Source organism: Falco peregrinus, chromosome 7 (genome assembly GCF_023634155.1).
Source record: "Falco peregrinus isolate bFalPer1 chromosome 7, bFalPer1.pri, whole genome shotgun sequence".
Classification (NCBI taxonomy): domain Eukaryota; kingdom Metazoa; phylum Chordata; class Aves; order Falconiformes; family Falconidae; genus Falco; species Falco peregrinus.
In genome coordinates this window covers 35,138,271-35,164,138 of record NC_073727.1, presented here as the reverse complement: position 1 = coordinate 35,164,138, position 25,868 = coordinate 35,138,271, and the positions used below count along the sequence as shown (strand labels likewise).

Here is a 25,868-nt window from a genome sequence, read left to right as displayed (position 1 = left end):
AAGTCGTTTTTACAGTGTTAGTTCTATAGCTCCCAGCACGAAGGACAGCATCAGATACCCGTGTACTCCCCCACCCCAACACCAAGATGACTTGGTACGGCTTTTTCATTAAAACTTTCCACATAACGACAGAAATTACGATATAGCCTAACACATCAGAAGCTGGGCCAGCACACAGCTTTAGTTCACCTTGCTCGGAAGGATTTCCCTTGTTTACTTGGACCCAGTACGTGGCCCATCCTTCCTGAAACACCAGGTGTCACGAGATCCGCCTCGCACAGCTCCCATCCTTCTCCACGTTCAAACAAAGAGCCAGTGTTCACTGAAGCACATCGCTTTATAGTTCACAGTACGCATGCAAGTTGGTTTTCAACCATTCCACCCAAATGAAGTACAGGGGTTTCCAGGCGTAGAGCTCCTGTAGTGTTTGTTGTTTGGGTTTTTTTGGGTTTGTTTGTTTTGGGTTTTTTTGGGGTGGCGAAGTACATGTCAGTTTGCATGACAAATCAAACTGTTGTGTTTAATTCTTTTCTTTCTTTTTTTTTTTTTTTCCCCTGTGAAAGCATGAGGGTTGGTGGGGTTTGGAGGCAAACCTATCACTTACCAGACACTACCTGGAAAGGATTTTGAATCACAGCAAACCTTTGGTGAACCTGGGTCGAATTTCGAATTTGCAATGAAACCTGTGAGCTTCCAGTGGTTTCAGGTTCTGTTGTAATCATTATACAACATCTCTAATTACAAGTTGCCATGCAAAAAAACCCCAAACCAAAAACACTACTAAAAAACAGGTTAAAAACTGTGGAGGAGATTATGCTTATCTAGTGCCTTATCTGTTATTCCAAATGCTTTTTAGGGCCCTAAGCCCTGGAAGCACACGGACCTGCAGTGCTTTCAGAGGTGGAGAACGGGGACTTTATTATATCGCATACCTGGGGTCTGGGTCCGGCGAGGTCCTGCTGCACCGCCCACGGTGCCGGAGCCACACAGCCGCGTACAGACCGCTCTGAAAATGTGTTACGTGTGGAAATGACAGCGGTAACGGCAATACTGTTTATTGCAATTTCAGTTCCGATCACTGAGACCTCACAGGCACTGCGAGCCAGGCAAGTGTTGCCAAACAGAGGGGAGCAGCGGAAAAACACAGACCCCGACTCGAAGATGCAGCCAGGCTGCCTGATGCACGATGATAAGGCAACGCTGGCCGCCCGACCTGTAACGCGTCTGTGACACCGGGAGCAGCCGGCAAATCCCACCCGGGGCGGCCGGGCTTTTTCCCCGCAAACACCGGCCGGGACCCGCCGCCGCCGACCCCGCGCCCTGCCCCGACCTCCCCGCCCCGCCAGCGCAGCCGGTGCCGGCTCCCGTTCGCCCCTCTTCGCCTCCTCCGCCTCCTCCAGGAGCGGCAGGTTCCCCCGGGCGGGGGGCTCGCAGCGCCGCCGGTAGCGGCCCCAGGGCCTGCGTGCCGAGCCGCTCCGCGCCGCGCCAGGCTGCGCTGTGCCGGAGGGAGCGGAGAAGAGAAGCGCCGCGCCGAGCCGTGCCGTGCCGGGGAAAGCCGCGCCAGGGAGAGCGGCGCCGAGCCGAGCCGAGCCGTGCCGCGCCGAGCCGAGGCGGTGCTGGCCCCCGCGCCTGCAGCAGGAGGCGCTGCCGGGCGCCGCTGCGCCCGCGCCGGGCTGCGGGCCGGAGTCCCACATTCCCCCTGCCAAGTGCCGGGGAGCGGGGGTTGGCCGCGCGCGCTCGGCTCCTCCCCCCCTCCCCGCTCGCCCAGCAGCAAAGTAACTCCGGAGTGCGGAGGGAGCCGGTGCCGCCGCGCTCCTCGCGCCGCAGACGGCTGCCCCAGCGGGCGGCCCCGGGGCCAGCGGGCGCCCCTCGGCGCGGGGGTCTCCCGGCGAGGCGCCGGAGCGGGAGGGGCGGGCGAGGCGAGCTCCGCCCGCCGCCGCGGGCCGGGGCAGCCCCGGCCTCTTTCGGAAACTTCTCCGCAAGTCGGCATGGGCAGGGGGGCCGGCGCCGCCGCCTCGCTGCCGCTGCTGGCGGCGCTCGCCCTGCTGGCCGGCCGCTCGCCCGCTCTGCTCGGGGCGGCCCGGGCCCAGCTCTCCGCAGGTGAGTGGTCGCTCGGCGCCCAGGTGAGGGCGGGCGGCGCGGCGGGGTCGCGGCGCGCGCGGGGTGCCCGCCGGGGACGGGAGGCGGGGTCGCTGGGGTGGCGGCGGCACCGCGCCGGGCCCCGGCTCCGGGCCCCGAGGAGCGGCGGAGGGGCCGCCCCGTGGGGCGCGGGGCGGCGGGGGGGACCCGCCTGTGCCCGCGGGCTGCCGGCGTGGGGCTCGCAGGGCGGGCAGGGCGCGGGCTCCGGGCGCCTCACGAGCTCCCCTTCCTCCTCCTGCTCTTAACTCCTTCTCTGCCCCGGCCGCTTCCCAGGTGGCGGCGGTGCCGGCGGCGGTGCCGCGCTGCTGCCGCCCCTTCCCCCGCTCAAACTTTTCCCGGCGTTTCCGTGCCCGGCGCGGGGGGCGCAGCCTCGGGGCGCCCCGGCCGCTTCCCCGTCCGAGCGGGGCGCGGCGCTGAGCTCCCCTCGCCCCCGGCGCGGGGCGGCATGCACGGCCGGCACGGCGCCGGCTACCGGGATCCCCCCGCCCGCCCGCCCCCCCCCCCCCCCCCCCCCCCCCCCCCGGGTAAACGCGCGGTGGGCGAGAAAGGGGAGGGAAAGCAGCATATGGGGCCGGCGTCTGTTTTGTTTGAAATCCGCGAATTTCTCGCCCCTGCCTCCCCCCCCCCGCCCCACGCCGCGGGGTTTCGCTGATAAAAGCCGGCGGGGCCGGGCGGTGGGAGCTGCGGCCGGTGCGGCGGTGAGTTGTTGGCCGGGGGGCGCGGGGCAGAGCCCGCGGCGGGGCCGGGGCGGGCGGTGGCGGCGGTGGGGCCGGGGCAGCGCCTCGCCGTGCCGGACCCCGGACCTTCCCTCCGCTGCGGTTTGCGGAGCGTCCTGCCTTCGCTGGGCGTGAAGCGGTGTCGGGAACGTGGTCGTGTTTGCGGTGCGAAGTATTCCGTGAAGGACTAGCTGAAGTAGACTTTGGGCTTTTTTTTTTTTTTTTTTTAAAGTAGTACTTGCAATTGCACCGGGTGCATCAGTTGGATAAATGTTCGAAGCTTTTCTCATAGGAAACTGATTAGAAAACTGCCATTAATGAAAGTATCTACATTCGTGAGACCTGGAAGCACGATTTTGTAAGAACCGATGTGTAGTTAGGCGGCTTTTATTTCCCCCCCCTCCCTAGTCCGTCTGAAATTAGTTTTTAATTGAGACATTTCAGATGTGTCGTCGATTAAGAAATGTCCTGAAGCAGTAAGAGAAATTGTGCTGGTCTGAACAGATTACATTCCCCCTATGTGGCTGACTTCGGTGTGTGTAATTTAATGTCTGCGTATCAGAATTGTAAGATTACGTAAGCACCTACCAGCCTTTTACCAGGGGAAGGGAAGTGTACCGTATATGCAGCTGTTAAGTCGTGTGAATAGCTAAAAAAATAAGCCCAACTGTAATATCTTTTCATTCAAAATCATACTGAAATCAGACAAGTGATTTTTGCTTTACTGTAATTTGTCAGGCTAATGTGGACACCAAAAGTAACTCTTACATAAAAGATTTTTTATGCACTTATTCACTGTTGTAAGATGAGTAGGAAGTCCTGATAACTTATATAGTCCATGGTATTTTATGTTGAAAATATGGCATGCAGCCCTCTTTGGAATTGCAAGTACAAGAAAGCCAGGTTGGTACCATGGGGTACATTAGGTAAGTGGAGAAGAACATTCGATATCCTTCTGACCAGAGTAGATTAAGTTTGTCAAGGAGTTGAACATTGCATCTAGGAAACATGATTTTTTTTTTTTTTTATTAGCACGTTAGCAGCTAGAGAGTTTAGTTTCTATTACCAAGCATCAAAAATACTGATGTGTTGTATTAGTCAGAGGTTCATTAATTGGAGACTGTAGCTCAGACTTTCTTGAAGGTTTGGAGAAACAAATTCCTTAGTAGCTGGTGCTTTCGGTGTACTTGGTTCGAGGTATGGTGCTCGGGCTCTTACTAAATACATTGAATATCCACATGTAGAGCTGAACACTTAGGGTTTATCTTGGTTTGAAGGCTCAGGTTTTGATAACCATCAGAAACTTGTATTTTTTTTCCTTATTCTAAACCAGTCCCTGAAGCAGGCGTGTGTGTCTCTGTTAATGAGACATCTTTATCCTGGTGTCAGTAGATGCAGGACACACAAGTTGGGGTTCGTATGTCTGTTCCAGTAAGGGCCTTTCTGCAGCCTACAATGAGATATTTCTGTTCGGTGCACACAGAAGCATCTGTTTCTTCATAGTGGTCACCTCTTGTTTAACAGGGGTACCTGTTCTTCAAGCATCCTCCTTGGACTGCTTTCCCTCCTCACCTTAATACAATGACCTGTACTTTTCCATGCTAAACTGAACCTAACTAATTTTCAGCTTCATCTTTATTAGTATTCTTATTGTCTGAATTGTAAGAATTTAAATCTGTTAATTTTTCTTTGCCATTAATGAGGCTATTAATTCAGTCTGGACCTTTCACAAAACTCTCTCATTGTAATTTGATTTTAATTTCCTTTTCACTATGCTTTGTCCTACTCCTGAGTGTGAACACTGGCCATATCCAAAATTCTTCATAAAATTTTTTGTATGTTTATTAAGGATCTAATCAAATTACAGGGTATGAATTTCTTGAAAGTTGGCCTTCTTCAGGAGCGTGTGTGTCAGGGTTATCTATCTCATAACATTCTATGAAAGCAAATGAGAAGGCAAGAGGAGGAGCAGCAGCAAGTTAGGAAAAGGAACCAGATACATCTTGTAATTTGTTGCTGTCTTGAAAATTGTGCTTGTATATCCGTTCGACCCCCTTTGCACATAATTGAAACACTGTGTATTTTGTCTTTCCCCACAGATCTCAAACGAAAAAAAAACCCCGAGCAGCTTCTCTCTGCCTCCTCAACCCAGCCATAATCCACAGTGTAATCTTTTCTGGTCTCTGTAGATTGTTTCTTTACACCGCTGCTTTCCATGACCCTTCAACTTGGGTGCATGCCTGTCAGAATCTAGGCCAAAATGTTTTGGCAGTGTGTTCTCTGTTGAAGTCTAGCTATTCCTTATATAGCACCTTCTTTCATCTACAACTCCTACAGTTCGATAAAGAACAAGTTCAGCTTGTTTTCACAACTTGATCACTTTAAACTTGTATTTTTGAATATTATATTTAGCAATTTGCATGTTTTCAGATTTTTTTTGAGAAAAAAAGCAAAGGAAATATTTCAAAATTTTGTTTTTGAGGAGTGCTGCTGGCTCATCAGCTAGCTGATGGAAATATGCATTGCACTGCCTCTGATGGTGTCTGTGCAAGTGTGTGGGTTTTTTTAATACTAAATGAAAAGTATGAGGCTAAAAATTCTAGTAATGCATCAGCTTACCTGAAGTTATTTAAGTGTGGTGTTTCACACTGTAGGGGTAGTTAATCATAAAAAGGAGGACTGTATGTTTTACAAGTGGAAGTCTGCTATTAGAGTAGTTATTCCTCAGGCTTTCTCATGCAAAGCGGTTACGGTGTCACAAATGAACAGGCAAGAGTAAATATTTCTGGTTTAACACCCCCCACGCCCCCTAAAGCAGTTATAGTCTGTCTTTTGGAGAGAATCTAACTCAGAAATTTGATATTTTAAAGTAGAAGGTATTATTTGTTTTATAAGGATTTTGTAAGTTAACTTACTTAAAATATATGAGAATCATAATAAGCATAACTAGTCTTTTTCATTTGTAGTAGAAGAAATAAAGTAGAAGAAATGAAAATGTTTAAAAATACTTTTAAGTAATTAAAATCAAATTAGCCCTTTGCTGTCAGAACAGCAAAAGTGCTTCAGTCATATTTCATCCTTGGATGTGCTACAATTTGTATGTGGTATACAAGAGACACTTGTGCAGGTAGGCGTGTATGGATAAGAGACTTCTCAGTAGCTATTTTTTCCACCAAGCTGTTAAAATGTATTGACAAATTGTATGGAAGATGAGTGGAATGAAAAGTAAAGTTCTTTTCTCACTTTCACCCCCTCCTTCCCAAACATTTTCCTTTCCTTTAAACATTCATCTCCTTCCTTGGCACTGTTGGTTCACTGATCACTTGTCTATTTGTATTTTCAGATGCACTATTACAGTTATAAATCATATATAAATTTTCAAAGTGGCACTTGACTGGTTGAGATGGAATTGAAAGCACCCAGAACACAGTGATGACAGAAAGCTTGTTTGGTCCCTTTTGTCTGAGAAATCATGGTACTGCTTGATCAGCTTGGTAGTGATGTAAACAGGGCATCTTAAACCAGGTAGATGTCTTGCCCTTAAGATCTACTTAAGATAACTAAAAATAAATAAAACTCCAAAACAAACAAAGAAAAAGTGGGGGTTCGGGGTAGGTAAGCAGTCTGCACAAGGTCAGGGCATAGGTCTACCTAGCTCAGTATCTGACAAGGGACACTCGGGGAAGAGGGATTTTGGCAAGGTGAGTGACTTCCTCTGGGTACTGTCTGTCCACAGAGGCAATATGTTGGTATTTAATGTTGCAACTGGATTTTTGTGACCATGATTGTGCCTAATAACATCTTCAGCTTGTATTGGTTTTAGCATTTGCTTTACTTTGTGACAAGGAATCTATATGTTGTATGGAAAAAGATATGGCCTTTTGTTCTTTGAAATTGCTGGTTGGATTTTATGTCTCCTAGCTCTTACATTAAGAGATTGTTAATAATTTCTCCCAACTTACCTTCTTCATGTCATGCAGGACTTTTCCACCCTCTCTCAACTGTTCCTTTTCTAGTTGGGAAAGTCCAGTTGTAGCCACTTGCTAAAAAGGTACCATTCCATATCTTCTTTTCATCATTTATCAGCCTTCTCTTTTCCAGTTCTACACTACACAGAGTATCCAAGAGACAGCTGCCTGATGTATTTATGCAGTGCTTAATGATGATTTCTGTAGTGTTCCCTATCCATAGTGTGATCCTGACATTTGCTTTGCTTTTTTTGACCATTTGTCCCACTCCTGGTTGTGAGCGGATGCTTTGTTGGAACTATGTATTTCATTACTGGCCAGCTGAGATCTTGCAGTTAAATGATGGTCTGTGGGGTGTCTGTGTCAGTGAACAGCAGGACTCTTGAAAAGGAGAGTCCGTAACCAGCCCTTTTGGGGTGGGGAGAACTTTTAAGCAAGGCTCTTGAGGGACCTGTGACCTTGTGTTGGAAGTCTAGGGGAGTTAACCTGTTTAATACTTACCACTGTGATTTGTCCTCTTTCTGAAATGGTGTTAATACAAGTGAGTTAAAAAGAGTTTATCCCCTTAAATGTAAAGATGGGCAGTATCTGGATTAACATGCAGAGTTCTGCAATGCTGCTATATAGTTGTTGCTTGCTCTGAAGTCTTTTTGATGTCTTTGTATGACCTCTAGCTGGAAGACCTTTAGGTCATCTTACCTCTCAGGAGTTGGATACATCACTGTCAGCTTTGCTTTGTTTTGGTGAAATCCCAGCTCTACCTTTTGCAACACAAATCCTGTTGGTTGTGTAATAGGAAGCTTCCAAAACTATTGCTTTAGTCCTGATAACTGAGTCAGTCGGGACCTTCCTCGTGTTTTCATGTGCTGATGGTATCCCATCTGTCATAGGTTATTACTGTCATGGAAAGATGCCTTTGGACTGCTGCTCCCAGAAGTGCGCACTCGGATTTGGAGCTTCAATTACTATCTGCCAATGCCATTAAGCTAACTTAACTTACTGCTGCTGCAGAAGGGGGCATTTTCATTACTTGAATGGCTCTTGGGTCTTTGCCTGTGCTAGATCTGGCCACCATGTGGCCTGTGGGTGAGTTGGTTTAGCTTTATGTCAGTTGTCTTGGAGGAAAGATAAGTTTCCTTTAGCTGACTTGCATATGTGTGGCCACATGAACTTGATGTATGAGAGGATGAGGGCTGGTGGTGGGATGGCTCGGTTTGACAGCAAGCTGTAATTGCAGTGCAGCTCATGTCAGGTGAACCTGTGCTGGTTTGAGTCACGTTGGCTCTACACTCTGCTCTCCATGCAGCACTTTGTTCACCTGAGGAAGTGTAAAGAGCGGGAGGGCACGGAGCGGGGTGGGAAGAGAGGCCCAGCGTTCTCTCTGGAGCTGGAGGGGTTAGGCTGGGTGAAGGTGGCTGAGGCTTCGTTCCGGCTGACTGCATGCAAACTGATGACACAGTGCTAGTGTCTCTTGCTGACACACATCTTTGAGTAAACTGGCCTTAAACATGTTATTTCATTATAATAGATAGCTCAGGCATTTGTTACATAAATTTATAAGCAAGAAGTGGCCTTCTAATGGCACGTAATAGAGAGCAGGTGTGATGGCAGGCAGTAGAGGGCTCGGAGGAGGTGACGCCTGGCTAGAATTAGAGGATGTTGTGACACCTGGTTTTAAAGGTGCAGCAGGAACTGGTTTAAAGCCAGGTTCTGCAGTTTCATTTTTTAGTCTGTGTGATCTGTCCTTCCCCATCCTGTGGGCTGTTTAAGAAGGATTGCCCATGAGATGTGGATGTGGCTAGAAGAGGAAAAATGGTCATGGTTTCCAAAGGCCAGAATGAGCCGGAGTGGTAAATGGCACCAGTGACAATGTTGTAGCATCTGGCTGAGCATAAAGTCTTGCTGCACATAATTTTGTAGGTCAGAAAGGCCTTGTGCTGCTTCCTGGTAAGCCTTGACTACAGGTGACTTTAAAGTATGCAGTCTAAAACTATGCAAACTACCCACTTTGTAGTCACCTATAGTGCATGCTTGCCATGTAGTTTAGAGTCACTTACAGTCTGTTCCTTCACTAGGAAGCTCTATAATTGAAAGTCATGTTTGCATTTTCCAGAAGTTTCATAAATATCAGAGCTAACAGAAACATACTGAAATCTTTTCCTGAGCGAGAAGTTATTAGTATTTGTGTCAACTCAGTGGTGTGTTTAAACAAAGAAACAAGCAAAAAAGTTGCATGCTGCCCCAGCCCCCAAAACACTGAATACGACAAAAGACAGCTTTTTATTCTAGAGTTTTTTGTACGTACATGCACATACACCCCTCAGATTTCAAAAGCTGACGTTCGTGGCATGTGAAACGACTTGATATCTTTTTTTTTTCTTTCTGAATATTGACCTGCTTATAACCATTAAAGTTGTGGAAATAAGCTTAAAATTATCCAGTATAAAGAATATTTATGCATTTAAGAAGCTCCTTTTAGTTGACTTAGTATCTGATGTATTTCTCTGGAAATAAGCTGCATTTTCAATTTGCATTGAAAGGCAAAACCTAAATATTGACCAGTGAATTTGAAACAACAAAAGTTTTTAGGTTTGCATTTTGTTACTGAAATTTAATTTCTATAAAAGTTGGGGTTTTTATTAACAAACCTCAACTCTTATTTTAGTTAGGAACCATTTATTTGTTGACCTAACCAAATCTATTTTGTGATTTCTGTCATGGCCAAATCTTTGCCTTGACAGTCTTTGCACTGTTTTATTTGAAACAGTCTAAAAATATTCATCAGCAGCTAATAGATTACCTAGTATGAAAACAATGAACTAATGGCACAGTGCTGCAACTTGGTTTATTTGAAGGACTGCAGATGAAAAGTTCTGTGAAATTTGTTAATCAAGGTAATTTCTGCTGTTGATAAAGTGGTTGTAGAATTCGGGCTGCTGAATTGAGCCTCAACGGGGCCATGTGTCCTTAAAGCACTGAGTGGATGATCAGGGATTTGAGTAAATGTATTCGTTGAAACATCTGTAACATGTAGCTGTATTCTGGGGTAAGAACATAGCATAAGCATATAGCAGCAGGACTTGATATAGAGCAATAACACAATGTATAAATGATACACTAGTCTGGTTAAAGACATTTGAGGCTCCTTATAGAGGAGGGAGAGGTGCTGGCCACTGCCGAAAGGAAGGAGGCCCTCCCAAAAGTCACAGCAAATGTTGCAGCAATGGGGCAACCTTGTGCTGATAACGTTGAACTGCTCTCTCAAGCAGAATAAGCCATAATTATAAACTTTTTTCCCTGTATGTTTAAAACTTGGGATTGCATTAGGATTTCTTGCTGGCATAGCTATATTTACTAGTAAGTTTGTGTGGGTGTTTTTCTTCCCCCCCAAATTACTTAATGGTAGGCATGCAAACAAAAGGAACCTTTGAGTGTGAATGAGGTCTGAAAGAGATTCGCTGCTCTAATAAGTACGGAGAACCCCCTCCCCCCACGAGTATTTTCCAAAAGCATGAATTAACTTTAACATGTAAAAACTTGTTTTAAGCTAGAAAGCACTGTGTGCATGGGCTTGTCAGGCATTTGTTCTTTTTAAGAAGATTGTATGTATATGGAATTGGCTGATATTTACAGTAATACATAAAGTATATGCTTCAGTAAAAGATTTGAGAGACTTAATTGCTTGAGGATTGGTGCTGTGTAAAGATTAAATTTGTTGCTCAGTACTGTGGGTAATATGAGGCTATTTGCATTAGCCAGTGTATGAAAGATTGGACCCTTCAATTTGTCGGCAAGTCATTTATTTCTGCTACCACTTACTAAAAACATGTGATTATATTTATTAAGTAGCAACATAAGCCATTTCTCAATTACCATGTCATGAACTTAATTCTACTGACTTACAAGACACTGTTGTATGCTTTAAAACCAAGTTCTGCTGCAATTAAATTATGGTATGTTCATTCTAATTATTACACACTGGTTACTCTATTCTGAGTTGGAATTGTATACTTTCTTTTGTAAACACTTCTTCTCTAACAGTAAAAATGACTGATGAATATTAACCAAAAGAGAAAAATGTTATGAAGAATAATCGTGGCTGTAGTTCGAATGAATTCAGAGGAGCTCAGAATGAAAATTTTGATGGATAGCTACTTAATTGAACTACAATTTATGGTTTTTTTGGTTACTTCCAAATACAGGTCATGTTTGTGAATCCTATAGTGTGATTTAGGATACCTGTTGCTTTTAAAATAATTTAAGGATTTAAGTAATTAAAGAAAAAAATACATTGAAGTTCTGAAACTTAAGGCTGCTTTTGTTATCTTTGATACAGTTAAAATTTGAAATTATAAGACCTAGTAGAGCCTTGCCCAATAGCTATTAATTAGAAGAATGTTCTGATTTGATATTTTATCACTTCACTATATCTGTATCATCTCTGTGTGGTATTAGGCTGAAATAAGATCAAAATGGGGAACATAATTTGTCTTGGTTCTCCTCGTCTTACTCTGCCTGTTCTCTGTAAATTTGAAAGCACTTATCAGCCATGAGAGTGCTGAAGAAAGAAAGCTGAGTTCATGACTTCATGCAGCAGAGATAAGTTCTGAGTGCTGACTGTCACCACTGTACTTAAAATGCTTTAAAGGGACAATTTGTTAAAACCTATTAACCCAAAATACTGATGATAGTTTTATATTTCGTTCAATCTCTGATTCCTTTGAAGAAATGCTTTTTTATATTTGCAGAAGAAATTTCTTCGGTTATCTCTAAAATTAGTCTGCTGAAATCTGAGTATTGTATATGTATTAAGGAGACAATACATTAAAACATGGGGGTATTAACTTTTCAGTGCTTTCTGTCATAGGTTTTACAGAGGAGATAAGTGTTCGTTTAAAAATAATATGAAATAAACAAAAAACCCCAAACCAAACTCAGAACCACAGAACCATCCCATAATCCCTTCCCTTGTCCCTGAAAAAAAGACATGGATTGTCATTTGCCCACTATTCTTCTTATCCTACATCTTGCTGTCAAGTTGTCCCGTGTCGTGTCCCCCCCGCCCCATCTCTTTGACTCTTCTTTTTTCTTGGGCGAGTTTTAAGTCAATGTTAGGGGTTTCATGCCATAATTGAAGGTGTATGAGGTAAGTTATATGAGATTCCTTTCTCAAGAATGGTTAATGAGTATAAATATTAGACTTTTCAGGAAGCTTTAATATGTTTTTGTATGTTCTTTCACTGAACTACAGACTTCATCTGTCTTCACGTGGCAGCATTGTTTGATGTGTTCAGCGTTCAGTTTTTTCAGGCTAGAAAATTTCCAGTGAAAGAGGCTTTCCTCTTTTTCTCAACAGAAATGCAATAAAATTGACTTTCCTTATTAAATTCGGATTGACAAACAAATACTCTTTTTGCAGTTTTTACTAGTAATCCATGCTGACCCAACTTGTGAAAATACTAGAAATTGCAAACTACTTCCACAGGCTTTCCAGCTCTTCAGCATATGAATACTTTGTGTGTGTGATCTTTTTTTAGTGCAAAAGGTCTATTTAGGCTTCTTGCATTTGTGTATCTGTGGCGTGTGCTTTCCTATTCCTTACTACCTTTTCTTTCAGATACTATGACAAACTATTAATGACCCCCACCCCCAAGAAAACCCTTCACCTCCTTGTTGCATACATGCATAAAGCTATAATGTGTTACTATTTCCAGGTGAGAGCAAAACCTGTAGTGTGTAATGGTTTGGATTTCTGAATCTGTTGAAACAAAGCTTGGTAATTAAAGGGAATATAATTTCCCTGGTAAACACAGACTAAATAGATGGGTGTAATGCTATAGAATGTAAAGATGACTCCCCCCCCAGCTAAGGTGGCTGAAATACGGCAATGAGAAGTTGTCAGTCAAATAACTTTTCTTTTAAATATCAAGTTTTAATATTTTTAAAACAATTCTGTTAGTAGTTGCTGAGTCTGAATGCTGTTAATAGCCCAACTGTTTAGCCTTTTTCTTTGATAAAGTGGGTTTAACACTTTGATTCATCTTGCCTAAGTGGGAAGGTGTTGCATTATTAGGTGGTGTGTTATTCTCGGTACTTTTTTTTCCCCCTTCCCTTTCCTTTTGAAACCCCTGTGTACTGATTTGGTTAAATACTGCAGGGTAGGTTAACAGCTCCTTCTGAGTCATATGGAAGGCATGAAGTGCTTCCAGGTCTGCAGTCCTTTCCAGGGATGAGTGAGGAGTTCTTCATCCTTTGTGTATCCTGTGTCTGCACAGCAGCAAACTACCAGGTTCAGTTTATAGGTTGTTTTAAACACATTGCAGTAGATAGACTAAACGGCTTTTTTGGGGGGTGGTGGTTGTTCCCCCTGGCTTGCTCCTTTGTATTTCTTTGAGTTTATACTCCAGATGTTCAGTTCTTCTGGTGATTCATTGGTGTTTCTGTCAACTGTTGAACAAGGAGCTGTATTAAGTGACCGGCACTGGGGAAGGGCAAGATTATGCTCTCGTTTAGACAGACTGCACAGATGTTCTTTATGACCGTTCAGAAGGGGGGAGACTGTACATTACTTTCAATTTGACAGAAACCATGCATTTGAAAATCTTCGGTCTGAGCTTTATGAGCTACGTGATGAGGCTGTGAACCTGGAAGGAGTAGCATTTGTGATTAATAGTGACATTTGCAGACCCTAGGAATACTGAAATAATCTGTTGGATGGCTTTGCTTGGATATTGATAGTATCTAGATGCAAACTATAAGCACCTCTCTCTGTTTACTTGATCATGGAAAGGGGAATGAAAACAAGTGTTAGATAGTTTGTGTTTCAGGGAAATAATCTGGCCATCTCTCTCTTAAAACACCTATTTTTTACTTGTCACCTGAAAGCAACCTTAAGTAATTTATAGGTTAGTCTTACTCTATGACGTTGGAGTTAAACAGATTTTTTTCCTCATTCTCTTAATGGAAGTGAATGCATGATTAAAAACCAAACACACACACGGAGCACTTGGGTGTGAAGTGTCTGCATTGTGAGCCGAAACCTGAAAAAAAAAAATTAGGCCAAATGCCGAAGAAAATGTTCAAATTACTTAGTAAGTTTATGTATTAGGCAGTCCCTAAAGGACACAGGCACAGGTGAATGAAATTGGCAAATGTTTATTTGTCTTTGAAACAAAGTAGCAGTATGTTTCACTTTGGGGGCCAATGTTGATGACCAAATGGATACTTTGTTACATTTTTGCTAAATACTGTTCCCTAGGCAGGGCAGGAGCCATACTGGCAACAAAACTGTAATGAAGGCAGTTTTTGCCCTGAATGCTACTTTTAAAAGGGGGGAGGGGGAATTATATAATCTTACTTTGATTTATGAAATATAGGAGAGGCATAAGTGCACTACTTGTTTTCATGTTTTGGCCACAAAATCCATGTAATAATAATAATAATTATTCATTATATAATACAGAATAACATATGTAATATGGCACCATATATTAATATTTCTATTATACAATAATATATTATTGTTTTTAAAGGACTTCTGTCAAAGGAAAAAAATAGGTCCTGGGATCAAAATTTTATCATTAAAAAAATGCCCTTAAACCATAAAGATCTTAAATCGTTTTTCCATATTCTTCCACATTGCAGAAGTTACTGTCTTGCAGTTGAGATTTGAGTCGTGAGATGGTGGCAGCCTTGCAGCTACACAGCCAAACCAAAGGTTTGAAGAAGGAAGTGTCATATTAAAAAGTGGCAGAAGGGTCTGGAAATCTATTGACAAAGTCTTGAAGCCGATGAGTTTTTCTTCAGCAGCGTGCCGTCCGTGAGGAGGATGGCATTATTCTGTGAGACGCAAAATGTGGACTGACAATCAAAAGAAGTGAAACTCATGCTTGTTGCTGCTCTTCAGCTTTTGGTACTTTAAGAATAACTCCTGTTTTATCATCATTATGTTACTCTGACAGTTGTAGGTGTGTGGGCAGCAATAAGTTAAATTCCAAACCACTCTACTCATGCTGTGTGTTGACTGTATTGCCAGATGAAACGGGACACAAAACCAAACCAGTGTACTCGCCTGGTGGATGAATACCTTCTTGCAGAGATCTCACTTTTTTTTGCTCTCAGCTGCAAGTCAGGGGGTTTTGGTAACTTTCCTGATAATTCTCTAGTTTTGCCCTTGCTTCTGCTCAGCCTTTGTTTTATTGGTGCGGGGTTTTTTGAACTCCCAGATCATGATATCTGTATCTTCCAGTTTACTGTATTAAAAAGGCTTCGTTGAGGAGGAATCCAGGTGAAACTGGTTTCTGTTTACTTCCTAATCCTTTTCTGAGAAATTCTGCATCACAGCTGACTGTCATTTGTCACAGTATCCTTCCTGCCTTTCTTTTAAGTTCTCTCACCTGCTTGTTTACTGTATTCCAACTATAGTAATCAAGCATCTGATTAAATTTACATTTCTTTGTGTAAGGATTAAGAAAGAGAAGGCTGCATGTGGCCTTGGTATTTAAGCAAAATGGGGCCTTCTTATGTGAAAGATTACTTTGGCTATGTTTAGCCCCAGAGAAGCTGCTATTTCCTTACACTTCTGAGGTTCAGAGCCCAATTTAAAAAGGAAAAAAGACGGAGATTGGACCTCAATTTCTGTCATTTTGGGAAGGGGAAAAAAGTGTAACAACTTTAAGAACATTGGAGCTGCACATATTGAAAATTTCTAAATAAGTTATAATAAAGAGGATTTGCCTTTAGCAGTATATAAGATAAACTACCAATGATTTTATCTCCTATGTAAATGTTCAGTAATTGATGTATAGCTCATAAATGGACCCAATGGCTGTTTGAGGAATGTGTTTATACATGGCAAAATATATAAACACTTCTAGGTTCCCTGGAGTATTTTTGATTTCTTTCATACATGACTCATCAGTTTACCTAAGACAGAGTAGTTTGTTCTCAGACACAGTTTACAGATTCTGGCATGATGGAATGTTATAATAGCAGGAGATGAAGCACATGGGCAAAGAAGATTTTCTTAAAGGGAGACTGTAATCAGTGTTTGAAAACAGGCTAATGGATTGCAGAAGATAGTAGCATAGCAGCCAGCCAGCCATAAGGACTGTGTATATAAATGAAAATGCATGGTAAAATTAAATGAAATCAAAGCTCGGATAAGTGTTCTGAAGTGTTAATTCAGTTTGCTTTCCAAAAAGTTTTGAATAGAAGACTTGGAAAATCCACTCACCTGGATAAGTAGGAAGGCTTCCTTTTTGAATTTAAGCTTTTAATTTGAATGGCTGTGAATAGAAACATTTTAAAAAATCTTTTTCCAAAGGCAAAATAAGGTTATGTTTGGGTGGATTTCTCTGCACATTTAGCTGCACTGCCTTTTTGCTGCTGAAGTTTTATGACCTGCTATGGTGAGAACTTTAGAAGGATCTTGGCAGTTTTATCTGTGACACTAGTAACTGTCATACAATTCTGCTTTGCTGTGTCTTAGGAGGACTGTGCCTGTATCTACGTTGGCAAGCAATTCGGTGCAATAAATGCTGGTCAATGAACTGAAGCGTTATGATAAGTGAAGCTCTTGCTTAAAGATTGCTTACCTCAGATTAGATGTTTCTTTCCTATAGGCCAGCTGTCACTGCTGTGTTGCATTCCTTGGAATCTCACTGTACATAGTCTACTAACTCCAAGCCAAGCTTCCCCTTGGAGCACTTCAGGTGTGGAGCTTCTGGTTTGATCTCTGAATGTGGTGCTGTAGCTCATTTGTATAAGAACTGTGCTGAGAAACAAACTAGTGCTTGGTAAATGGAAGCAACCAGGGCATTCATTTTTTTACCTGCTCTTTTGAACCAAATTCCTAACACAGGTACAGCTTATTTAAAAAAAATAAAATGATAGGACATTAGAAAGGCTTCCTGCAAGAGAGTGTATAAAAATACAGTGGGACAAAAAAATGAAGAGTAACATATTCTGAAACAGTAGTGATATTTTTGAAATTATGTCTGTTGCCCTTTTTAAAAACATGGCCTCTATGTGTTGTGGATTTAACCATCAGTGTTAACAGTGGTGTTTCCCAGGGCTCAGTATTGGGGACAGTTCTGTTCAATATTTTTGGCAGTGATGAGGATGAGGGGATTGAGTGCACCTTCAGTAAGTTTCCAGGTGATACCAAGCTGGGGGGGAGTGTTGATCTGCTGGAGGACAGGAAGCCTATGCAGAGGGATCTGGGCAGAGGGACAGGACAAGAGGAAATGGCCTCGAGTTTTACCAAGGGAGATTTAGATTGGATGTTAGGAAAAATTTCTTCATCGAAAGGGTGGTCAAGTGTTGGAACAGGCTGCCCAGGGAGGTGGCGGAATCACCATCCCTGGAAGTGTTTAAAAAAAATGCATAGATGTGGTGCTTAGGGACGTAGTTTTGTGATGGACATGGCAGTCCTGGGTAAGTGGTTGGACTTGATCTCAAAGACCTTTTCCAACCTAAAAGATTTTATGATTCTATTCTATGATTCTCTGATTTGGTAGTAGTTTTTTCAAGTGGTAACAAATGGGAGATGAAGAGGATGTTTATATGGTAATCTGTTGATGAGAAGCAAACCTAGCAGGGAAAACTGAAAGCTTGTTTAGATAGTGAAATTGGATACTGTATTCATACAGCAGTCTATATTCAGTGGGAAGAACAAAGATAGGGTGTCAAACATTTTGAGGCCAGATATCATACAGGCTGAAGATCTCTGGTTCTGTCTTGTTCCAAGATTCTGTTGCCCCTGTTGCCTGACTAATATTTGAGAGACCTGAACTACTTTAGCCTCATGATGTTCCTGTGGAGCCTGTTTACTACACCCCTTATTTTGCAGGAAGACTGTGTGCCCAGAGACCTGACTGTCAATCAGAAAGTCTATGATAAGGCATTATACTTTAAATTCTATTGTTTTAACTAGTATGTTACCTAGGTGTGGCTTATCCCATCCTGAAACAGGCAAGTGAAATTTTATATGAAGCAAGGCTGCATAATTAAACCCCACTGAGGAAACTAGTCCTTAATAAGGCAAGCATTATCAGTATGTTTGCAAGTAATATTGATGGTAAGACACTTACTAACGATAATACCAATAACATCTGCACCTGTCAGTAACACCAAAAACATCTACCATGGTTCTGAGTTTTCCTGTGGAAAATTTTTGAAGAGAAGCAGGAGACTTGTTGAGAAGAGCAAAGTAGAATATTTTAAGCTTGAAAGAGGAATATAAATCACAGGAAATTGGAATTAAAATAAGAATTGACCAGAAGGGGGGGAGCTGTGCACTAAGGCCAGCTGAGATGTCTGCCCCTATAGAGATTAATACCTTGCGATGTGTGAAGGCTCTGATCTGGAAATGAGATTAAAACAAGAATTGACCAGAACCAGGAGATGAACCATTGCATCTTCACAGAGGTGTCCACCCCGTGGAGATTAATGTCACGCAGAATAACGAAAATCTGATTTGGAAGGAAGATAAACATGCATTCTCCATACCAAGGGGATGATCTTATAGCACTTGCATAGTAAATAGCCCTGACTTTCTTTCGGAGACTAATGCTCTGTTGTCAAATAGATTCTTCCAAGGCCATTTGAACATTTTACTTCAGCAGACTTAGCAACAAAACTACTATTGAACGCTTTATTAATGTAGCAGAACAAATCATGGCAAGCTCACTCTTCTCATATTTAATCCTCTTTGTTACATAGTAAGTAATAAGCAAATAAGGTTTCTGCTTAAGCAATGGAGGATCAATGTCATTATTGACATATCAAACAGTTCTTTCTACCTCTGTCGTTTCAACAGCTCCTGAAAGCATAGAGTTTCAGAAGTTAGGCTTCCCTTGGGGAGGAGGGAACTGCAAACTCGCAGTCTATGTTTATCTGTTAGAAAACTGTATAATATATTTCTGTATTTAAACACTTCAATGTTAAGGCACAACCTTTTTTTTAGGAAAAAGGTGGGTGTGTGCTTATGCCTGGTTTTCCTTAAACTTTAGCTTATTAGGATGAATGTGTTCCTTTGATACTTTTCTTTAAATGCTTGCAGAAATTGACTTTGAGCCAGCTCTTATTCAAAATATTAATATTACGGTTCATATTATGGATGAATCAGGTTAGGAATGCTGATCACTTGAAAGACACTTCTTAAAAATCCAGACTCTAAAGATTAGTTGTCCCTGTTTCTCCAAGTTCTCCCTAGAGCATGTTTTCACTGAAAAAGTCAGGGAAGTATTAGTATATCAAACTAGTGATCTCAAAGTACAGTTCCAGATGAGATATATTTGATTGCACACTGTGCAAATCTGAAGACGTGGAAAAATTTTGAAATCCTCCTCTAGGCCCTGAACTTTTAATTGCAATACTGTCAGGTGTCTAGCTTTGGTTTTGCTAGAAGTCATGCAGATGTCAGTTCTCAAAGGTATGCATCTTACTAGGCACTCAGAAGAAAAGCATGATGGTAATTCATGTTATAGTAACAATACCTACTCTACCACTTCATTTTCAATACCAGTTTCTTAACAGAGTATGACCAGTGCTCCTAACTGTTTCTGATAGGGACTGTCTGTTGTTGAAATTGCATGATTTGCAAAGTGAGCTATGGCGTCTTGTTGTTCTGCTATGGTAGTCATGACACATGATATGTTACCATGAGCCAGAATAGTTTGGGGTTGATAATTTTTAATGGAGTCGTGAAGGGCATCTGGACCAAGTGCATGGGCCAGTCTCAGCAGAAGGAATACCCCTGCCTGGGTGCAGGCTGGATAGTAGCCCTGCCAGAAAGGGATATGGGATCGATACCTGGCTGTGTACGAGCCAGTTCTGTTGGTTTTTGGTTGCTTGTGTGTGTGTGGTTTTACAAAGCAAATGGCATACCGGGCTGCACTGGGAGGAGTCTAGCCAACAGATTGGGGGAAGCTGTTGTCCCCTGCTACTCGGTGTTAGTGAGATATTTCTGAAGTATTTTGTTGGGTATTGGGCCTCTTGGTCTCTCCCAGGTCATGAAGAATGTGGGGAAACTGGAGTGTGTTGAGAAGCTGATGAGGCTGAGAAGCCAGGATAGTTGGGGCCTGGATGGTGTGGCCTACAAGGGGTACCTGATGGGACCTGGATTTGTTTGGTCCCAAGATGAAGAGTAAGGCGATAATCTTGAGACGAGCTTGCAAGAACTTGAAGGGCAGTTATGAAGATGACAGAACTGATCTCTTGTTTGATAGCAGCAAACCATACAGCAAGGGGTAGTAGGCCCAAATTGCAGCTTGGGAGACACAGACTGGTGCTATGAAACAGTGCTCATGTGGAGTATGGTGGTGGAGCAGAACAGGCTGCCCTGGGGAATACCTGTCCATGCAGGCTTCCAAGTCTCAGCTAGACAAAGCCACGGCTGATGTTATGGTGTTGGTGGTAGCTCTGCTTTGAAGAGGGGATTTGGCCTAGATGGCCTCCAGAGGTTCCTTACAAGCAATGCTGCTTTGATTCTGGTAGAACTGTAGCCTGCAGCTTCATGGGGTGTGGGAACAGGTCGATGCAGGCTGAAAATGCTCCAGCTTGGCAGAATGGCAGGTTGGTCTTTGCTCCAGAGAGACTTTTTCATAAACTTCATAACCTTTGCTCCTTCTATGAACAGTCAGACCAGATTTTTTGTGTGTGTGAAGTGGTGCGTTTCCAGCTAGCCCAGTATCAAAGAATATTGAAAAGTTTTGTTGCTGATAGGGAATGGCTTTGCAGAAATATTGACACTTGTTTCCTTTCTTTTTCTTTCGTGCTGTGAATTGGGCAGGACTTAAGGTTCTTAATTCAGACTGATTCACAAACTTACATTACTCTGCAAGTCAAGCATGAAGTCAGCTAGGATTTGGAGTTGAACTGCTTATTTCTGTTCTTTAATAAGCGTAGCTAGGAAGGGGATGTCTGCAAGTTCTTCCATATGACTTTCACTGTTCCACAAAAAAGGAGTCTTACAGTTGAATACAACTGTAAATTGAGGTGAAACCCCTCATGGCTGTTTAACCATTGGCTTTGTAAGGAGGTGGCCAAATGAGAAGCTGCCTTTGTGAAGTTTTCTGCCTGGCTTAGCAGTGTCTGTAGATACGTTGTCCCATGTTGTCAGGTCTTTTTTCAAAGTATGGGTGAAGGTAACTTGTCTATATATGACAATAAGGTCACATTCAAATTAAAAATTTAAAACAGTTAAATAGTGTTAAACTTTTGTGTGGGTTGCTTTCATTCAGTATTAAAACGACATATTAAAATTCAGTTTAGTATAATTCACCTTAGGAATGGATTAGGGTAAATTGGATTAAAGAAGACTAATTCTGAAAAAAGCTACACAAATTTTTCAAAGTGAAATAAATGATATTAGAGTTAATTCAGAGTAATTTTCATTGTTCCAATGTGTCACCCTAAGGTATATATACGTTATTTTAATCTTGATGAAAGAGTGTTTATGATCTAGCCCTTCCTTGCCTCTGCTGGACATAAATCTCAAATCACTTTTTTTAATGTTGAGCCTCAGTTTTATCACTTCTCTGTTGGGAAGCCCCTGAAGGCCCTGTTGAGCCACCACCTTCGGTGTATCAGGGAGGTACATTTTAATGTTTAAAGTTAAGGTTAATTTGGAGGAAGAATGAACTCAGTTGATATATTTCACTTATTCATGTTGAGCTGGGTAGCTTTCAGGACAAAGCTGCTTTTCAGGATATCAGTAAGGAAATATGTATGAAGGGGTATCCCCAACAAAACAAGTCACTTAACTAAAGATACGGCATTAAGGTCTGTCAGCAAGGGTGCATTACGTGTTTGTGCATGCTGTGATTGAGAGTTGGTTGATTCTAGCCTCAGAGGTAATTCAGGTAGTGAGGCTTCCCGAGGTGTCTGGGGATTTGTTCTGGGGCGATTTAAGGAGCTGTTATCCTTGACTGTCTGATCCAGTAACCCCCATCAGAGCTTGAAACTAAAATGCAGATCACAGAGGGAAGTGCTTCCACTCCTTGGTGGCTGCAGTTGACAGCCCAGGAGGGGTGATGGTTACAGGTGATGTGCTGGGCTGTGGCCTCTCAGGCTCCTGTTCCCAATTTCTGTGGGCCTTTGCTCAGCAAAGGAGGGAATTAACTCCTTCAGCTGCTTTAACCAAATCCAGTGGGAGCTCGAGAGTGCACTGTGTTGGCAGATTCTGAAAGGGATTAGTTCAAGTCTCCTTGAAGCTGTGTGCTCTGAACTTATTATAGGCAACCTTCTTACGGTTAAAAACCAAGAAACAGGCTGCTGCTTACCAAGGAAAACATGCCCCCTTTCCCAAACCCTCAAAACTGAACAACCCACAGAATAGCAGCTTTGTATGTGATGCATTTGGTGTGATGTATACTAATATTTGGGAAACAAGCTTTATTCATAATGCTAAAACCTTTTGAGCTAGTATATTCAGAATATTTGATATCTGGGAAAAGTAGTTTACCTGTTTATATTGGTTTTGATTTATGATAAATTGAGTAATTTTTTGTATAAAGTTAGAAACAGAAGCAGTTTCTGTTCTAAAAGTGTGGGGTACAGGTTTTTAATTTTTTTTTTTAAAGGAAGCCCCTCTCATGGTGTTAACTTTAAGCATGCATTAAGTATGTGTTAGGGTACTGACATCTTGTTCCAGCTGCGTTGCAACTTAATTCACTAGTTCAGATAGAAGCTGATTCTAAACGGTATCATAGCTAAGACTGCAAATTATTTCATGGTGCTTTTTTTTTTTAACAGAAGCATTCAACTTTTAACCATTTTATGATCCCAAAATCCTGCCCTTGTACCAGAATTCTGAGCTGTTCCTAGAGCAACCAAAGCTTCAGTCGTTGTTTTGTATAAGATCAGTACAAAATTTTGTAGTGTACGGACAATTCGGTGTAAATTCAGTGTGTAGTTTTAGTATCAGAGCAAGTAATTTTGAGTGGTTATTGTATTGCTTGGTGCTTAATTAGAATATTAAAAAAGCGGATTAAGACTTCTCTTTTGTTTAGCTGGCACAGAATTCTTCAGCAATTTCTATGGACAAGATGCCTTCTGTCATGAGACACTTGCTATATGTAAAGATCACTCTTAATGTCATTAAGACTGCAATTAATATTGTATTTACCATATTTGAAGGACTATTATGTCACTTATAAAACTCATTTGGTTCAGGGTTACATAATGCTAGTCTTGATACCACTGTGACTGCAGGGTTTTGCTCTTACTTTTGTATCCCCTGTATGTATTGTGTGTTGCCTTGCTTTGTTGCTCTCTGTCCTCATTTGTGTGCTGCATTTTCAGCCTGATAAGGAATTTGATGCATACTCCAGAAAACTGCACAGGACTAGCAACCTGTTGTCATAAAAATATACTCTGAAAGCTAATATGTAGATAATCACAAAATGCTTGCTTTAAAGTTTTGCCTTGAGAGATAAGGAGCTTTAGCCGTTTTAGATGTAGACACCACCCCCACCCCCCGCCCCACCCTTGTTGCTAACATCTCTCATTGAAATGATAGTACAGTTGACTCAGATATGTTTTATGGGTTTTTTTTTTTGGTTTTTGTACAAGTACATCACTCCTGATGACTCCTTGCCATTAAAAAATCCAGGAATAATTATTATTGAAATTATTTTTAAATAGGAAAGCCACAGTATTAATGGAAACGAAAGAAAGAGAAGCCAACAAACAATGGAAGCACCAAAGCAAAGAGATTGTGTTTAGTAAGGTGGTTGATTACCGCTTCCCCCCCCACCCCCCTTCTGTTTTTCAGATACATGACATAGCACTGTAAGAGGAAGATTTAAAAAAAAAAAAAATGTTGGCTTAGATCTCTGAATCCCACTTGAAAATACTGGCAGTGTTAAATCTTGTTGAACATACTTGAAACTTTTACAGTTCTCTGGGATTTCTGGGAAAATGCTTCAGCTGTTAAGGGTGTTTATTACTTATTCTTTTTAAATCGGCTGTGCTTAGGAAAGTTAAGCAACCCTATTCAGAGAATACTTCAGGACTACCCAAAGCAATTAACGTAAAGTTTGTGGTTTCCAGTTAAACCTTCTCTTCCCGTTCCCAAGAAAATCTAAACCCGTTTTGGCTTACTATTTTGAGTGAAACAAAAATTCTTAAGCCTTCAGGACTGCATTTGTAAAATAATTTCAAATATAGTGTGCAGGCTTCCAACTTGCTAGTGGAAGCTGGTTTGTTTAGAGGATATCAAAACCAATTAAATTTAAATTCTCTGTGGTTTTTTTATTGGAGAATGTCCTGTGTAGGATCTAGAGCTTTCCTTGGATTCTCTAGTGGTAATATGTGCTGCTTGAATGAGTTGATTAACACTGCTGGTAGTTCAAGTAGGAAAAAAAAAAAACCTGAGGAGAAATTATGTTCAAGTGGGTAGCCACTTGCAATATGATACCAGTCTTTAAATTCCTAGAGCCAGATTAGTATGATCTGCTTTATTCTTACAAATGCGGGCCTTGGGGCTTTCTTCGTTGTCAAGTAAGTAGGTTGAAGTCACAGTTCACTGCGGAGCCATGTGTTATGGATATTGTATACTTCCAACTTGAATGAGGAGGGGAAGAATGAGAAGTGTGAATATTGTTTTCAGGCTAGGTTGATGCAAGCTTCTAATGTAGAGAGAGGCAATTTTATAGAGCATTTGGCACTGTTAGATGAAAACCTCAAAAATCTGCTTACATTCAGAGAAATTAGTACTTTTATTTCCCTCTTTGTGTTTCTAGGAACGCCTTAATTAAGCAAGAAATCTTTCAAGCATTGCCGAAGCAATGCTGCAAGATTGTTATACCTGTTTTCAGTGAAGCTATGCCTGCCTCTCTGAAGCAAATTTGTGAATTAAACATGACTCACTCTCCTCTTCTTAGGTGAGACAAGGGCCGTTTTAGAAGTCATCAGTAAAGTGCATGTATGTATCACTATATAATTTTTTCTTATTTTTTGCATAGTTGATTATTATTAAGACCCTCCGTTTTCTAATTCTTGCACACTCATTCCAGTTGCTTTTACTAATGCAAACAGAAGGGAAACTGGGAGAGAAACCATGAGTAAATTGGAAGTGTTACTTTTCATGCTGGCAGGTTGAAATAATTTTACTCGGGGGCTGTATTTCTCAGTTTTTCTGGTATAATCAACTGCAAGATGGACTCCATCGTGTGATTATAGATTTGTCTGGCCTAACGTAGAATTTGGAGCTGATGTTTTACAGTGCTTCTTTGGGGGGCTAGTTGGACAGTTGCTCCAGCCAGGCTGAAGTTTTCCAGCTCCTGGAGGCAAGTGCTTGAGGGTCTTGGAGTTCCTCTGAAACAGAAACTCCAGGAGGTGTGGGGCTGCCCTGGGACCAGGAGTTTGTGCTTTTGCCTGTCTCCTTCAGTATTTCTGTGACCTTCCTGCTCGACCTGCTCTGAGGATGGTAACCAACTTCCCTGTTGAAGGCTCTGGAAAAAAGTGGGAAGAGACTGACTGAAGCTTCTGACTTGAGCTGTGGAAGACAGTATTACTCATGGTAGCTTTAGGCTGTCATGGGATAGAGTTTGGGCTGAACTTTACATAAAAGTTTAGTGCTCTGAAGAGTAGGTGGTTATGGTAATTGCGTCTCCAAGTCTACTTCATTTCTATGAATGGAGTGTGGAAGTAAGGGTATTTTTTACTTCTCATGCTTGAGTAGGTTTTGTCTGTTGTCTAAAAAACTTAAAAAAATTTTAGTAACACATTTGGGTTAAGATGGCAAGCAGTTTTTCTTTTCCTGGTTTCAGTGAGGTAAAGTTAGGAGTTGGTTCCTCGCCAGCTGACCTGAATTGACGCTTCCCTGGTGCCTTTCTTCTCCTTTCCTTGGCATGAACCTGCCTGTTCCTGGTTTGCCAGTCCAGCCTGATAATCCAGCAGGAAACTATTCCCCAAGGTGCCACGCAGGTGGAAGGAAGGGCCAGGAGAAGTGCTGAGCTGCAGGAAGGCACTGGGGCCAGCGGTAATCCTGGGAGCACGGGGTCAAGCCCTGATCTTGGCGAGCTCTGGAACCCTG

The 25,868-nt window shown here is 42.3% G+C and overlaps 1 protein-coding gene across 7 annotated transcripts in view; it reads left to right on the top strand.

Moving 5' to 3' along the window:
- The first annotated feature begins 1,776 nt into the window (after positions 1-1,776).
- The window catches only part of PTPRK (protein tyrosine phosphatase receptor type K), a 412,034-nt gene continuing 387,942 nt past the window's right edge, over positions 1,777-25,868 (top strand). For 4 of the 7 annotated variants that reach the window (XM_055810504.1, XM_055810502.1, XM_055810501.1 and 1 more), the window contains exon 1: positions 1,778-2,100. In XM_055810504.1, coding sequence (XP_055666479.1) covers positions 1,989-2,100 — 112 coding nt within the window. In that variant the 5' untranslated portion in view covers positions 1,778-1,988. Of the gene's footprint in view, positions 2,101-25,868 lie in introns of all 7 variants that reach the window. The other 3 variants (XM_055810498.1, XM_055810497.1, XM_055810503.1) reach the window with 2 other exon arrangements.